This window comes from Theropithecus gelada, chromosome 12, assembly GCF_003255815.1.
Source record: "Theropithecus gelada isolate Dixy chromosome 12, Tgel_1.0, whole genome shotgun sequence".
Classification (NCBI taxonomy): Eukaryota; Metazoa; Chordata; class Mammalia; order Primates; family Cercopithecidae; genus Theropithecus; species Theropithecus gelada.
Window position 1 is genome coordinate 523,363 of NC_037680.1, and position 17,593 is coordinate 540,955.

Genomic DNA, 17,593 nt, shown 5'->3' on the forward strand with positions numbered 1-17,593 from the left:
CTTGTGCGGGGAACTCCCATTTATAACACTATCAGATCTTGTGAGACTTGTTCACTACCATGAGAACAGTATGAGGGGAACTGCCCCCATGATTCAGTTATCTCCTCCTGGCCTCACTGTTGACATGTGGGGATTATTACAATTCAGGGTGAGATTTGGGTGGGAATACAGCCAAACCATTATCAGAAGGTATGTCTTTTGTTGTTGTTGTTGTTTTTTTTTTGAGATGGACTCTCACTCTTTTGCCAGGCTAGAGTGCAGTGGTACGATCTTGACTCACTGCAACCTCTGCTTCCCAGGTTCAAGCGATTCTTCTGCCTCGGCCTCCCAAAGTGCTGGGATTACAGGCGTGAGCTACCGCACCTGAGCAGAAGGTATATCTTTTCTCTAACACATTCTACTGTAATATATCTCGTTTTAGTCATCTTATACCCAAGGTGCCTTTCAGCCTTGCTTGTAATGAACTGTAATTTTTACTTTGAATTTTACACTTGTGTCACAATTTAGCCATTAGATGCTCTTTCTTCACCTGAGTGGCTTCTTGACGCTTTCTGAAGGCACTCTTGAAAGCATCTGTGCTTTTTGGTAATAAGATATCCTGCCCCTAAACTGTAACTAGCTCATTTTCAAAGAGTACTGGCTTCTTTTAGAGGAGACTAGTGTTAGAGATGAAAATCTGGGCTCTGGGAGGTACATGAGATTGTTCCACAGAATGAGGAGAGATAGACAGGATGACATGAGATAAGAAGCTACTTGAGTCAGCAGAGGAATTACTCTTTTAAAAAGTCAAGAGTTTCTGTTGCTGATTCCAGTTTAAGTTCTTTTCTGTCTCATAATCTGATTTCCCCTTTCTCTAATAGTTTTGAGTTATTTTATGTAGGCACACGAAAGATATGTTTATAATGTCCTCTAGATGTAGACATTTCCATTTCTTTTTTCTTTTTGAATCTTACTCAAGTGGCCTGAATTGATTTCCAAGTCTACCGTTCAGTTTCTCCTTGTTGCCATCCCTTGAGACTCAACTGTCTGAAAAGTAAGAGAAACCCAGTCTTACCTCAAGGAAACACCAAAGAAAACATATGCACAACATTTGTTGTATTAGTCTATTCTCACACTCCTTTAAAGAACTACCTGAGACTGGGTAATTTATGAAGAACAGAGGTTTAATCGACTCAGAGTTCTGCAGACTGTACAGGAGGCGTGGCTGTGGAGTCCTCAGAAAACTTAAAATCTTGGCAGAAGGCGAAGGGGAAGCAGGTGTGTTTTCATGTGACAGTAGGAGAGAATGAACACACTTATAAATAACTAGATCTCCTGAGAAATCTATCACAAGACCAGCAACAGGGATAGCTGCCCCCATGATCCAGTCACCTCCCACCAGGCCCCTCTGCCAACACTGGGGATTACAATTCAACATGAGATTTTGGGTGGGGACACAGAGCCAAACCATATAATCTGGCAAATCAGATGTTGACTCACACAATTAGTACCAAATACTCAGAGATACCAGGAAATCTCTGGGTCCTTAAGGTTTTACTTAAAACTCTGTTTTAACTCTTTATCGGCTGGGCGCAGTGGCTCATGCTTGTAATCCCAGCACTTCAGGAGGCCAAGGTGGGCAGATCACCTGAGGTTAGGAGTTCGAGACCAGCCTGGTCAACGTGGCGAAACCCGGTCTCTACTAAAAATACAAAAATTAGCTGGGTGTGGTGGTGGGTGCTTGTAATCCCAGCTACTTGGGAAACTGAGGCAGGAGAATTGCTTGAACCCAGGAGGCAGAGATTGTAGTGAGCCAAGATCATGCCACTGCACTCCAGCCTGGATGACTGAGTGAGACTCTGTCTCAAAAACAAAGGCAAAAAAACCTCTTTATCCTCATGGGTGCCAATGGTGGTAGTGCTCATCTTACGGCATGTAGGGTTGTTGGGCTCAGATTCTTAAAGGCCTTTGAATAAATGAAACCATTCTTAATCTCAGTGTTACACTAGTCTGACATTGTAACCATTAAGAATGATAGGAGACTGGGTGCAGTGGCTCATGCTTGTAATCCCAGCACTTTGAGAGGTCAGAGCAGGCGGATCACTTGAGGTCAGGAGTTCGAGACCATCCTGGCCAACATGGTGAAAGCCTCTCTCCACTAAAATTGCAAAAATTAGCTGGCTGTGGTGACACCTGTAATTGCAGCTACTTGGGAGGCTGAGGCACGAGAATCACTTGAACCTCGGAGGCGGAGGTTGCAGTGAGCCTAGATAGTGCCATTGCACTCCAGTCTGGGTGACAGAGCTAAACTCTGTCCAAAAAAAAAAAAAAGAAAAAAAGATAGCAGATGTAGCCAAATTAATATCAGGAACCATTAGAAGGCTGGCCATGGTGGCTCACACCTGTAATCCCAGCACTTTGAGAGGCTGAGGCGGGTGGATTGCCTGGCCAACATGGCGAAATCCTGTCTCTACTTAAAATACAAAAATTAGCTGGGTGTGATGGCACACGCCTGAAATTCTAGCTACTCGGGAGGCTGAGGCAGGAGAATCGCTTGAACCTGGGAGGTGGAGGCTGCAGCGAGCCGAGATCATCGCACTCCAGCCTGGGTGACAGCGCAGACAAAGAAACAGACAAAAAAACCCATTAAAAATGTAAAGAAATTCACCACAGACATTGAGGAGACTCCTTTCTGTTACTCCACATTTTTATATTCACTGTGTCCCATAACCACCAGCGAAGTTGTATGGCTGCGTTTCAGTCAGGTTTTGTGTTTGTTGTGACTAGGTAGTTATCAGTACGTTTTCTAGTAATTTTTAGCCTGTTCCCATTTATTTTTTTTTCATATGATATATACTGAGAATTCACATTATGGATGCAGGAAGCTGTAGTATGAATGTAAATATCTAGGATTTGACGTGAATGCGTACGTACTTTGCCCTCTCTTTTTTTGTGTTCTGGGTTAATAACACCACTGCACGGATGTGATGCTGTCTACAGCATTCTTTCCTTTTTGTCTCACCTGTTTCTTCTGCTGTATTAAGCTACACGAGAGTAGCATTTTGGCCTTGTCACTGCTGTATCCTTAGTGTCTAAGACAAGACTGAACACACGTTAGGTGCTCTAAGAATATTTGTTTAATGAAAATATGATACTGGTAGTTCTCCACCTCAAACCCTTTTGGAAGTAAAATGATTGTTTTGGGATGTTTTAGGCTGTAAGTTGCAGGAAACCAAATTCAAACATCTTAAGTGATAAACCCATCATTCTGCTTAGTGGAAAGTCTTGGGTAAGGTGGGTTTTGGGGGTTGGTGAAGTCAGTGGCTCAGCAGCGTGAGCTCTGCTGTCTCTGGGTCGGCTGCCCCAGCTGGTTCCTCATGGTCAGAAGGTGGCTGCCCGCACAGTGAGCAGCGGTGTGCTTCCCTGTTCACGTCATCTGGGAGACAGGGAGACCGGCTTTTGTTTGCTGGGGATTGTATGTTTGAGAACCTAAACGCAGTAGAGAAAGGGGAAAAATGAAAAACATTTCCTTTCTTGGTAAGGACAGAAAGGATGAATTGAAGAAAACTGCAAAGAGAGCGAGAAGCCTCAGCGTGCATGCTTTTGGAGATGCTGAGGTATGGGGTTACTGAGGCTTGTGGAGCTCTTGTTAAAGGTTTGGAGGAAGATGAGAATTCAGCCATGCTTAGATATGGGGAAGGAGCCACATGAGAGACATTTGTTCTTCTGAGGTGCCCATTTGGGCTTTTGCTCACCTTACAAACCTTAGCGCCTTAAAGAAATACCTAAAAAAGCTAAAGCAGAAAACAAAAATGGCCCATAGTCTCAGCTTCCAGATAATAACTAATGATTTCAAACAATGAAATGGGCTGGGTGTGGTGGCTCATGCCTGTAATCCCAGCGCTTTGGGAGGCCGAGGGAGGTGGATCACCTGAGGTCAGGAGTTTGAGACCAGCCTGACCAATGTGCTGAAACCCCCGTCTTTATTAAAAATATAAAAATTAGCTGAGCTTGTTGGCATGCGCCTGTAGTCCCAGCTACTCAGGGAGGCTGAGACAGGAAAATTGCTTGAACCTGGAGGGCGGAGGTTGCAGTGAGCTGAGATTGCACCACTGCGTTCCAGCCTGGGCATCGCAGCAAAACTCCATCTCAAAAAAACAAAACAAAACAAACATGCAAATTGTTAACTAATTTAAACAGTACAGGAAGGGGTAATGGGACCAGTCACCGTCTTTGTTGTGTGACACACACAGAATCGCCGCATTGTTTTTCCAGAGACACATCCTTCACAGGTTTCAGGATTCCTCCCAGGAGGCGGCCTGCAGCACATGCCCCTCCGCCTTGCCTGCCTGGTGATCTGTCCTGTGTGGAGGTGCCCGCTCCGCAGTCCTCCGTCGTGGGGCGTGTTGGCGTGCTTCTGCAGTATATGTGATGTTGCAGCAAGTGGTTTTTTAATATATATATGTATGTACGTGTTGGTGAACCTCTGCACATAGTGAGGCAAACTCCTAGTCATGGTGAGACTGCTGGGTCAAAGTATGTGAGCTATTAAAGTTTCGACAGGTTTTATCAAATTTCCCTCTGGAAAGGTTGCAGCAGTTTTCTTTCTGCCATCGTGCTTTCTCCTTGCTGGTGTCTTGGAGGTTTTCATTTCTGCCCACCTGATAGGTACAGTAGTTAACTGTACAGCTGGAGTTTTATCTGTTGAATTGAGTGGGAAATTCAGTGTCTTTTTACGGGTTTGTTGGTCCTTTGTGTTCCTTTTCTGTGAACTGCTAAATGATTGCCTTTTCTGTATGATGTGTGTGAACTTTGTAAGTGAAGGAAATAAGCTCCTTGCTGCCATATGGTTATGAATATTTCTTCTTCTTCTGTTTTTTTTTTTTTTTGAGACAGTCTCACTCTGTCGCCCAAGCTGGAGTGTAGTGGTGTCTCGGCTCACCGCAACCTCCCCCTCCCGGGTTCAAGTGATTCTCCTGCCTCAGCCTCCCGAGTAGCAAGATTATAGGTGCCCACCACCAAGCCTGGCAATTTTTTTTTTTGAGACGGAGTCACCCAGGCTGGAGTGCAGTGGCAGCGTGATCTCGGCTCACTGCAACCTCCGCCTCCCGGGTTCAAGCGATTCTCCTACCTCAGCCTCCTGAGTAGCTGGGATTACAGGCGCCCACCAGCACACCCAGCTGATTTTTGTATTTTTAGTAGAGGCGGGGTTTCAGCATGTTGGTCAGGCTGGTCTCAAACTCCTGACCTCCTGATCTGCCTGCCTCAGCTTCCCAAAGTGCTAGGATTACAGGCATGAGCCACTGCGCCCGGCCAATTTTTGTATTTTTAGTAGAGACGAGGTCTCACCATGTTGGACAGGCTGGTCTCGAACTCCTAACCTCAGGTGATCCACCCTCCTTAGCCTGAGCCACTGTGCCCAGCTGTGACTGTTTCTTCTAATTTATCAGTTTTAAAGTCACATTTAGCTTTTTTCCATACAGAAGATTTAAATTTTTATGGAGTTGACTTTATGAACCTTTTTCTTGATGACTTTTGTTTTTTTTTGCCCTGACCTGGCCACTCCATGTCACTCACTGCTGACACCAGTGTAGCACCCCTGCCTGGGCCATGTGGACCCCACTGGGAACTCCAAATGTAGGCACCTGAGGGCTCCAGCAAGCCACGAAAATCCTCCATGTCCTTGACAGAGCTAAATGCTGTGTCCCTGGGGCTGCTTTATGTTTGTTGTGTGGTGTTAGACGCAAGTGGGCTAGGTGCTGAGGCTGAAGGCTAGTGTGTGGGGGGGTACAGAGTGCAGGGCACATGAACCCCACTGAGGAGGTGTTTGTTAAATGCCAGGGGGGCACTGAGCTAAAATGGCCTTGGCTCTTCCTCAGCTGATGCTGAAGGGGCTAAGGATAGAGACTCGGCCAGACAGGTTATTCTCTTTCTAGGTACGATTTTGAACCTGCCTGTTCTTGTTCTGTAGGTGAAGAGATGGCGTTTGTGAAGAGTGGCTGGTTGCTGCGACAGAGTGAGTACAAGATGTGCGGCCTGCGGTCGGCATTGCCGAAGGGCAATCTCTATTTCTGTTTGCTTAAAGCTGATCATGGTTAAAAACAAATAACAAAGTTTTTTGAGTGCTGTGGCCTTGAGTTTTCCCTTGGACATTCCTAGATCTCTGTGAACTGTCTTGCACACCATGAAGCCCCTCCTTGGTTGCTGAGTTGATAGGAACCAGGAAGCAATGGCAGTCCCTGCCGCTTTCGCTCTCCTCACTAGCGTGCTTTAGTTATTTTATTTTACTTTATTTATTTATTTTTTTTTTTGAGATGGAGTTTCATTCTTGTTGTGGAGTGCAATGGCGCGATCTCGTCTCACCACAGCCTCTGCCTCTTGGGTTCAAGCGATTCTCCTGCCTCAGCCTCCCGAGTAGCTGGGATCACAGGCATGTGCCACCATACCCAGCTAATTTTGTATTTTTAGTAGAGAAGGGGTTTCTTCATGATGGCCAGGCTGGTCTCAAACTCCCGACCTCGGATGATCTGCCTGCCTCGGCTCCCAAAGTGTTGGGATTACAAGCGTGAGCCACCGTGTCCAGCCACGTGCTTTATTGTTAATGATGGATCTGGAACTGCCTGGGTCTACCTGAGCCCAGCTGAGATCTGGCACAGAGGTGCTGGTCTCTCTGCCTCTCTCCTCTGGGGATTGAGCAGTGACTCAGATTCTCAGATATTGGTGTCTTGGTAATTATGTGGCTGAAGAGTTGATCTGAGGCAGAGTTTATCTAAAACCAAAACTTTTGTGTCTCCAAAAGGACTAGAGAAGAGACTCAGTTCTGTTTTTATGGGATTAAGATCCACTTTCCTAGGCTTATCTCCACAAACCTATCTTTCCTACACTGTCTGCTTATCTGTGAGGCTGTCACTCCAGGTGGGATTCATACTGTGTTTTAAAATGGGAAGAACCAGTCTTATTTATTTAAAAAAAGAGCAAGCAGAATATCCTGTTATACTAGAAAGAGTGAAGTTAAGGGAAAAGTGACTACTATGTCATTTATGATTCTAGTCAAAAACTGAGCTGTATCACATACCATTGATTGTTCAGAGACGTGAGTTTATCTATGGGGGATACTTTCAGAAATCAGCTAAAGTCAAGTCTACCAGTGAGAATTGATGGCATACCTGAGATGGTTTCTAAAAACTATTGTTTATGAATCGTTTGTGTTCCTGTTAAAAAGATTTTATGTATATATTCTTAATTCTCACAACAGCTGTATAATAGGTAAGTGGTATTATTTCCAGTTAAAGAAATTGAGATTCAGTGAGGTTAGGTAATTTGTCTAAGTGTAAACTATGGGTGACAAACCTACATTCAAAGTCAGAACTGCGTGATTTCAACACTGACACTGTATGCACCCGGAGACCGGCCTTCAGCCTGTGTGTCTGTGACGAGTTCCATGGTCCCAACCTGGAGTTGAACCGTGTGCCCCCTTGTCTGTGATGGTCCTGTAGTCTTGGAGTAGACACCCTTGTCTGTGACAGTCCTGTAGTCTTGGAGTAGACACCCTTGTCTGTGACAGTCCTGTAGTCTTAGAATAGACAGAGGTGTCATAGTGTCAGCTTCACAAAGGATGTCCTGGAGCCCCAAGTTTCCTAGTCCTGGGTTTTGTGGTCCCAGCCTCCCATAGTCAGGCGACATGGGGACCCTTGCTCAGACCTTGAGGGTGTGCCCTCCTTTGCTGGACCTTCAGATGTCCTTTGGTGTTTCTCACCAGGCTCTGCCACACCCTTGTTTGAGGGTAAGCTTTCCCTTCTCCCCCACAACTCGATGTAAGTGCTTTGTCAACATAGTGACCAATGACCCTTTGGACAATGTTGTGCTCCCCATCAGTGCCTAGCGTGGGGACGTACATAAAATGGATGTACTTTAAATAAGTCACATAGACTTTTCCAGTATTCTGGTCCATGAGTGTTTCAGAAATGTGTATTCAGAAGAGTTATCTATACATAACCCCATCCCCATACGTGTGGGTTAATTTTCCTTCTTTCCTGAAAGTAGAAGTATCAATGCCGGTAAAACGAGGTGAGATGTATTACATTCATGGGGTTGTAGAGTAGCAGAGACACACATGTGATGTGGTCACATGTAGGCAAAGCCGTCCTCAGGACTTCTTTTCCTGCCATTGCCACATACAGTGTTGGGCCCCGGTCCTGGCCTCTGGAGGACAGCCTGATTTGGGAGTCTGCAGCCAGGGCTTTGATGGCAGGTGAGATACTTGGGCAGAACTCCCTGACCCAGTGGTTCCACCTGTCTCTGTGTTTCTGTGGCTCTATTTAGTAGGGATTTTTGTTTGTTTGTTTGTTTGTTTGAGACAGAGTCTTTGTCGCTCAGGCTGGAGTGCAAAATGGCATGATCTCGGCTCACTGCAACTTCTGCCTCCAGCTTCAAGCGATTTTCCTGCCTCAGCCTTCTGAGTAGCTGGGATTATAGGTGTGCACCACCAGGCCCGGCTAATTTTTGTATCTTTAGTAGAGACGGCGTTTCACCATGTTGACCAGGCTGGTCTTGAACTCCGACCTCATAGTCTGCCCGCCTTGACCTCCCAAAGTGCTGGGATTACAGGCATGAGCCACCGTGTCCGGCTTTTCTTTTTCTTTTCAAGACAGGGTCTTGCCCCGTCACCTAGGCTGGAGTGCAGTGGTGTGATAACTGCTCACTGCAGCCTTGATCTCCCAGGTTCAAGTGGTCCTCCTGCCTCAGAATCTCAAGTAGCTGGGACTGCTGGCCTGTGTTAGCATGTCTGCCTATTTTGCTCTTTGTAGAGATGGGGTCTTGCTATGTAGCCCAGGCTGGTCTCAAACTCCTGGGCTCAAGCGATCCTTCCACCTCAACCTCCCGAAGTGCTGGGATTACAGAGATGAGCCATTGCGCCCAGCGTGTTTGGCAGTTTCTGCACAGCTCAGGCAGCCAATCAAATGGATGCTTGGGTGTCACTTAGTGGTCAGTTGGGCAAGTGCAGTGGACACCCCTCCTGGTGAGGAGAGTGCCTGATACTGGCAGGAAGGCTTATGGTACGTATCTGGTTGACACCAGTTGCAGGCATGGCAACATAAAGGGAAGCACATGAAATGGGATTGTGTGTGTTGGCCAAGAACGGGGTGAGGTGTACAGGAACAGAAGGTGTAGTGGGCAGTGAGTGGATGTGAGGAAGGTACAGAGATGACCGGAGCTATAACTGGCCTTTAAGTCCACTGCAGGGGTTTTCCCTTCATGCAGTCAAGGAAATTACTGTTTTATAAAGTTAAATACCTGGTCCAAGATCACAAATGAAAGGTTGAATTCGCTCAAGCTGACAGAAATATGTGAGGTAGTAGGATGTGCACAGCGTGAGAGGCCAGGCAGGGCCTGGTCTATATCCTGCTGTGCTCATTTATCCAGTGTATGCATCAGGGGTGCCTTCCACACTGTAGGCTTCCTGTGGGAAATGGTAGGAAAGAATATCTGTGAAAGCTCTTAAGGACAAGGAAAAAAATGTGTTGTGTTTTTTTTTTTTTTTTTTTTTGACAGAGTCTTGCTCTGTCCCCCAGGTTGGAGAGCAGTGGTGTGATCTCGGTTCACTGTAACCTCCACCTCCTGGGTTCAAGCGATTCTCCTGCCTCAGCCTCCCTAGTAGCCGGGATTACAGGCGCCCGCCACCATGCCCAGCTAGTTTTTTGTAGTTTTAGTAGAGACGGGATTTCATCGTCTTGTCCAGGCTGGTCTCGAACTCCTGGCCTCAAGTGATCTATCCGCCTTGGTCTCCCAAAGTGCTGGGATTACATGCGTGAGCCACTGTGCCTGGCCGAAATGTGTTTCTTCAAAGAGGTAGGTATTATTTTTATTTGCATATAGAGACTTTACAGTCCAGCATTTTCTGATCTAGCAAATGTAGACAATATTTGGAAATTTAGAAACTTGAAAAGTTTGAAAGGTTTAAAGTTTAGTACTGTATGAGGAATTAAATGTTAGATATGTTTCATTTGCTGAAAATCAAGCTTTTTTTTTTTTTTTTTAATTAAAAAAAAAACACCTTAATTTGAAAGTGTTGGGACTTCTAAGTTGGTTGGCAGCATTCTCTGTTGCCAATGTGTGCTGCATGCAGCCTGCTGACGCACCAGTGGGTGGGCCCTGGGCTCGGCTTTCACTTTCATTCTGAGGGACTGCTTTGGGTAATTCTGCACAGGTGTCATTAAGGGGTCAGGGGAAGAGTTCTTTTTGTTTCTGCTGTGACTGTGTCCTTGCTCTTTTGGCTGGAAGCCAACCTTTCAGCTGGGCATGGCGGCATGTGCCTGCAGTTGCAGCTAAACGGGAGGCTGAAGTGGGAGGATTGCTGGAGCCCAGGAGTTCAAGGCTGCAGTGAGCTGTGATCATGTTTGTGAAGAGCCACTGCATTCCAACTTGGGTGAAATAATAAGACTCTGTCTCTAAAAAAAACCCAACCTTACTATTTTTTTCCAGGTACTATTTTGAAGCGCTGGAAGAAGAACTGGTTTGATCTGTGGTCGGATGGTCACCTAATCTATTATGATGACCAGACTCGGCAGAATATGGAGGATAAGGTCCACATGCCAGTGGACTGTATCAACATCCGCACGGGGCAGGAATGTCGGGGTGAGCTGGCCTGTCTTGGCCAACTTCTGTCTTCTGCTCTTCCTCTGTCTCGGTGGGAACTGGGTCCTCTTCCTTCCCCGTTCCGCTTTCATTAACAGATTGAAGAAGGGCTCCATCTCAGAGGAGATTGTGAACCACATGGTCGGGGCAAATCAATTTTCTCACCTGAGTTAAACTCACAGTCCACGTCTCTTCTTCTCATGGAGACAGAACCAGAGCGCTGGGAACCTCAAGAAGCACAGGCCACCCTAGACTGTTGATTTTGTACTCAGAGACTGGCTTCTGTTTGATGGTGACTGCAATCAATTGCTTAAAATCTGGGATGTTGGCCGGGTGTGGTGGCTCATGCCTGTAATCCCAGCACTGGGAGGCCGAGGTGGGTGGATCACGAGGTCAGGAGTTCAAGACCAGCCTGGCCAAGATGGTGAAATCCCATCTCTACTAAAAATACAAAAAAATTAGCCAGGTGTGGTGGCAGGTGCCTGTAATCTCAGCTACTTGGGAGGCCGAGGCAGAGAATTGCTTGAACCCGGGAGTCAGAGGTTGCAGTGAGCCGAATACATTTTGTAGACGTCATCTTGGCAGCTGGTCCTGTCAGTCAGCCTAGCTATGTTCTTTCTTTCTGCATTATTGGAAAGGCAGGGGGTTCTTTCATAGATGTAGCGCTTGGTTTTTTGTCTAGTCCTTTGCTTCTCTGAGCTGGTAGTTCTTAGAAAATGTAAGAAGAAATCCTGAAAAAGGTTCTTTTCTTCTGCTTATTTTTCATAGATATTCAGCCTCCAGATGGAAAGTCAAAAGACTGCATGCTCCAGATTGTTTGTCGAGATGGGAAAACAATTAGTCTTTGTGCAGAAAGCACAGACGATTGCTTGTAAGTTTTGCTTTCTTACGTGTTTAATTTAAAAAGTATTTTCTATTTTAACTTCTGATTACCAAAAAATGAAAAGAATGGGCGTGGAGTTCTCTTTCAGGCGTCAGAATAAGGGACTCAGTGGATGTGTGAGAGAAATGCAAGAGTCGCTTTTCCAATTCTGGTTTCCGCCTCCCTGAGACTGCCTGGGCCTATCGAATTGTGGAGAAAATGGCAGAAAGGAATAGCAGTCTCGTCATACTCTCTCTTTTTTTTTCTTTTGTCTTTTTTTTATTATTATACTTTAAGTTTTAGGGTACATGTGCACAACGTGCAGGTTTGTTACATATGTATACATGTGCTATGTTGGTGTGCTGCACCCATTAACTAGTCATTTACATTAGGTGTATGTCCTAATGCTATCCCTCCCCCGTCCCCCCACCCCAAGACAGGCCCCAGTGTGTGATGTTCCCCACCCTGTGTCCAAGTGTTCTCACTGTTCAGTTCCCACTTATGAGTGAGAACATGCGGTGTTTGGTTTTTTGTCCTTGCGATAGTTTGCTCAGAATGGTGGTTTCCAACTTCATCCATGTGCCTACAAAGGACATGAACTAATCCTTTTTTTATGGCTGCATAGTATTCCATGGTGTATATGTGCCACATTTTCTTAATCCAGTCTATCATTGATGGACATTTGGGTTGGTTCTAAGTCTTTGCTATTGTGAATAGTGCCCCAGTAAACATACGTGTGCATGTGTCTTTATAGCAGCATGATTTATAATCCTTTGGGTATGTACCCAGTAATGAGATGGCTGGGTCGAATGGTATTTCTAGTTCTAGATCCTTGAGGAATCGCCACACTGTCTTCCACAATGGTTGAACTAGTTTACAGTCCCACCAACAGTGTAAAAGTGTTCCTATTTCTCCACATCCTCTCCAGCACCTGTTGTTTCCTGACTTTTTAATGATCGCCATTCTAACTGGTGTGAGATGGTATCTCACTGTGGATTTGATTTGCGGTTCTCTGATGACCAGTGATGATGAGCATTTTTTCATGTGTCAGTTGGCTGCATAAATGTCTTCCTTTGAGAAGTGTCTGTTCATAGCCTTTGCCCACTTTTTGATGGGGTCATCATGCTCTCTTTCATTATTAGATTCACAGTGGGTAATAGGCATAGTTGAAATAAAATGACCAGAAAAGCAAGAAAGTAAAGAGTGAGGAAACTCAGTTCCTAGGGCTCCTGTGACAAATGGCTGAACACTGAGTGACAGAAATGGCAGAAATTCATTGCCTCTCAGTTCCGGAGGCTGCAAGTCTGGAATCAGTGTGTCAGCAGGTCCTTGCTCCCTCTGAGATGCTGGGTAGGATCCTTTCTTGCCTCTTCCTGGCTTCTAGTGGTTTCTGGTAGTCCTTGGTGTTCCTTGGCTGGCAGCCACATCACTCTGGTCTCTGCCTCTGTTGTCACGTGGCCGCCTTCTGCTGTATCTGTGTCCAGAATTCTCTTTTCTTAAAAAGGACACCAATCATAATGGATTAAGGACCCACCTTCATTCACTGTGACCTTATCTTAGTTTGATTCCATATGCAAATATCCTGTTTCCAAATAAGGTCCCATTCCAGGGACCATTAGGATTTATGCATATCTTTTTCATGAGGACGCAATTCAACCCACAATAGAGACCTTTGAGAAAGACGGTGAAGTGGATTGGATCATCTTCCCTCAGGGGAAAACATTTCAATGGTGTGACCAAATAAAGAAGTTTGATCTCAAGCACAAACTACAAACAGCTAAAGAAAGAAAGAGATGATTCTACTGAGATGTTTTTTGATCCTACCGAATCCCGGAAGCAGTGACTAGATCAGTTAATTAAATCTTGCAGATTTTCGGTATTACCCTGTAGTCTGCAGTGATGCTGATGAAGTGTAAGTTACTTTTTGGAGAAGCTAAGGAAAAAAGTTCTTGAGAATGTGATGTCCTTGGGGCCTCAGCAGAGGCTGGACGATTCTCCCAGGACTCATCATTGCAGGGCACTGAAAGGCACTGAAGCTCACAGGAGTTGGGTAATTTTCTGGCTGGTGAAGTGAGCACGAGCATGGGACATTCAAAGGAATATGCTCAGAAGAGAGTGTAGGACCCAGATTTTTCAGAAAAGACTTACTCATTCTCAGAAGAGATTTCCTTCTCTTCTAGCGCTCTGCCCTCATATTACAGAATGTTGATTGTGAGGGTGACACCTAGCCATCAAACTGTTGCTGGGCTGGACTGAGGTGGAACAGGGTGGAACTACCAGTTGATACCAGATTAGGTAGGAAGAGTGTCAAGGAGAAATAACTCATGCTTTATGAGAGCAAACAAGTTTTAGATATCACGTCCCATGTTAAACATGAGCAGGATGTAAGGAAGTGGCTTGGCAACTATGCAGATATACCATGAAGGAAAAATAAGAAAAGGAAAATGCAAGCCTCAGGAAAAGCTCCTAGAGTGGAGGGAAATAAAACCCAAGGAACAGAAGCAGAGTCTTCAGGAATGCTTTGCTGACCACCATATTTAAAATTACATCTCCCTGTCCCCGTACACACTCACCAGCTACCAGCTGTTTCTCTTGTTCATCATCTGCTTTCATTAGAATATATGCTGTGTGAGGGCAGAGATTTACGTTTCTTTTCTCCTCTTTTGTGTCTGTCGCTGTCAGGAGGGTGCCATTCACATTATCATCTGAGGAAAGTGGTCTTCCCTTGCATACAACCCCAAACGAAAAGTGAATCACTGGCATGGAGGGAAAGACTGGAGATACTCTCAGTGAGGGGAAAAAGATGAAAAGATCAGAGATACGTTGGACTAAAAAGAGTTCAGAAAGATTATTGATGTTCATAAAGTATAGAACCCAAAAGAGGTAATTAGAAATTCAGGGCAAGAGAAATGTTCTGAAATAATCGAACAGAATTTGCAGACCAAAGGCCACACTAGACTCTTCCACCTGAAATGACAACAAAATCTATATAAGATACATGAATAATCCAGTATGATACCCTTTAGCAAAGTGAATGACAATGGAATGCTGCATACAAAATCAGTTGGGGAATTTTGCAACTTAACTGCATTCCATAGAAAGCCAGAACACTTGGCCGGGCACGGTGGCTCACGCTTGTAATCCCAGCACTTTGGGAGGCCAAGATGGATGGATCACCTGAGGTCAGGAGCTCGAGACCAGCCTGGCCAACATGGTGAAACTCGTCTCTACTAAAAATACAAAAATTAGCTGGGCGTGGTGGTGGGCACCTGTAATCCCAGCTGCTCGGAGGCTGAGGCAGGAGAATTGCTTGCACCTGGGAGGCAGAGATTGCGGTGAGCCAAGATCGCGCCACTGCACTCCAGCCTGGGTGACAGAGCGAGACTCCATCTCAAAAAAAAAAAAAAAGCGAGAACACTTGAAAATAAATGAATGCATCTTTCAACTCAGGGAGATAGTAAAATGAGAATAAAACATAAAAGGAATTGATGAAGATAAGAGGGATAGGGTCCGTAAAAAAAGTAAGAGGTAAAGGAGTGAGGGAGTGCTCAAGAGAACACTTTTTTTGTTTTTTGAGATGGAGTTTTGCTCTTGTCGCCCAGGCTAGAGTGCAATGGCATAATCTCCACTCATTTCAACCTCTGCCTCCTGTGTTCAAGCAATTCTCCTGCCTCAGCCTCTGGAGTAGCTGGAATTACAGGCACGTGCCTCCACGCCTGGCTAATTTTGTGGTTTTAGTAGAAGCTTGGTTTTACCATGTTGACCAGGCTGGTCTCAAACTCCTGACCTCAGGTGATCACCTACCTCGACCTCCCAAAGTGCTGGGATTACGGGTGTGAGGCACTGCGCCCAGGTGAGAGACCGCTTTTTGTGTATCAATTAAGAAAGCTCTTGTGATACTTAAGATTCAGATATCTAGTTTCTTTGACAATATAGTGGAAAGTAGGTAGGTATAGAGATTGTTAGAATAGTTTTGCAGGGCCATTTGGCAATACCTGCTGAAATAAATTATGTTTATATCCTTTGATGTGGCATTTTCAGTCTTTGGAATTTGCCCTATGGAAATGTCTACATAAGAGTGCAAGGGTAATAGGGATGTTAATAGCATTCTTTTCTTCTTTTTTTTTTTTTCTTTTTCTTGAGATAGAGCCTCTCTCTGTCATCCAGGCGGGAGTCCACTGGTGTGATCTTGGCTCACTATAGCCTCGACCTCCCAGGCGCAAGCCATTCTCCCACCTCAGCCTCCCAAGTAGCTGGGACTACAGGCATGTGCCACCATGCCCAGCTAATGTTTGTATTTTTTGTAGAGCTAGGATTTCACTATGTTGCCCAGGCTGGTTTTTTTTTTTTTTTTTGAGACGGAGTCTCGCGCTGTGTCACCCAGGCTGGAGTGCAGTGGCGCGATCTCGGCTCACTGCAAGCTCCGCCTCCCAGGTTCAGGCCATTCTCCTGCCTCAGCCTCCGAGTAGCTGGGACTACAGGCGCCCGCCACCACGCCCGGCTAGTTTTTTGTATTTTTAGTAGAGACGGGGTTTCACCATGTTAGCCAGGGTGGTCTCGATCTCCTGACCTCGTGATCCGCCCGCCTCGGCCTCCCAAAGTGCTGGGATTACAGGCTTGAGCCACCGCGCCCGGCCGCCCAGGCTGGTTTTGAACTCCTGGGCTCAAGTGATCTCCCTGCCTTGGCCTCCCAAAGTGCTGGGATTACAGGCATGAGGCACTACATCCGGTCTCCAGCATTCTTTTTAATGTTGAAAATTGCTAATAATCTAAATTTACTTGTATCATGGAATATTATATAGCTGTTAAAAAGGAAGAAGATCTGTGTGTATGCCATGAACTGACAAAGCAAGTGGCAGTGCATTTCACATTTATTAAAAAGTAAAAAATACAGTATAGATTATGTTTTAAATATTATGTATCTATTATGGATGTAATTTTTAAAAATATATATTCCTAGTGCATGTCTCAAGTGGTTTGGGGCAAGGCCTGAAGACCTGTTCTTTAAACAGATCTTTTCAAGAATTCTGATGCCAACTCTGGTTTGAGAATCATTGAAATACTGGATTGCCTTAAATAAAGTACCCTTTTTCTTTTCTCCAGGGCCTGGAAATTTACACTCCAGGATTCTAGAACAAACACAGTAAGTTACTAATGACAATCACCTATAATTTTTTTTTTTTTTTTTTGACAAGGTGTCACTCACCCAGGCTTGAGTGCAGTGGTGCTATCTCAGCTCACTGCAGCTTCTACCTCTGGGCTGAAATGGTCCTCCCACCTCAGCCTCCCCTTCCCAGTAGCTGGGACTATAGGCCCATGCTGCCATGCCTAGCTTATTTAGAAAAATGTTTTTGTGGAGACGAGGTCTCACTATGTTACCCATGCTGGTATCAAACTCCTGGGCTCAAGTGATCCTCCCACTTTCGCCTCCCAAAGTGTTGGGATTACAGGCGTGAGCCACCACACCTGGCCACCAGTAATGTTTTCACATGGTCTTATGTAACAATTGGAGAATGGGGAAAATGGGTTTCTTGGCCATCCAGCTGTGAATGGGCAGGTAGCACTGGGCAGGCGCCTTTCACCAACAGTGAGCAAGCTGGGTTTGTCAAACGTTTTTGGCAGGAAGCACCCTCCTCACACAAGCATGCTTGTTCCAGTGTTGCTTTCTAGAAACGTGTGTATTTCTCAAAGTTCTGCAACACTTTGAATTCTGCTGTGGTTTGCAGTAAAGGCTTAGAAAGAACTGCAGGATCCTTTTCGTGCATAGGAGCTCAGCCTTGTGAAACAAACATTTTTGTGACTTGTACTTGTCTCTCGTCCTGTTTCTGGCCTTAGGAGGTCACAGAGACAGTGAACCTCATTTGTAAGAGCCTTGTAATGCCATCTTTATCTGTCAGGGATCAAGGGAGTGTTACTCTGGTCAGAGTTTTCATTCTTTAGATGGGATTTTCCCTTCCTTTATCTTTGTAAGAAAAGAAGAAGGTGGATCAAGCTTACAGAAGAATGTGTGCATGTGGGAGAAGAAAGTAAAAGGCTTAATATCGAAGCATCAGTGTTCTCTTCTTTTGTTAGCACAACACAACTTCATTCTAAGCTTACTCTACAGCCGCGGTTACC

The 17,593-nt window shown here is 45.3% G+C and overlaps 1 protein-coding gene across 1 annotated transcript in view; it reads left to right on the top strand.

The window, feature by feature from the left end:
• Window positions 1-17,593, top strand: part of PLEKHB2 (pleckstrin homology domain containing B2) — a 43,121-nt gene that overhangs the window by 13,978 nt on the left and 11,550 nt on the right. Inside the window, exons 2-5 of the mRNA XM_025405117.1 lie at window positions 5,951-5,995; window positions 10,462-10,614; window positions 11,383-11,485; window positions 16,580-16,619. Of these exons, the coding sequence (XP_025260902.1) occupies window positions 5,959-5,995; window positions 10,462-10,614; window positions 11,383-11,485; window positions 16,580-16,619 (333 nt within the window). The 5' untranslated portion in view covers window positions 5,951-5,958. The remainder of the gene's footprint in view (window positions 1-5,950; window positions 5,996-10,461; window positions 10,615-11,382; window positions 11,486-16,579; window positions 16,620-17,593) is intronic.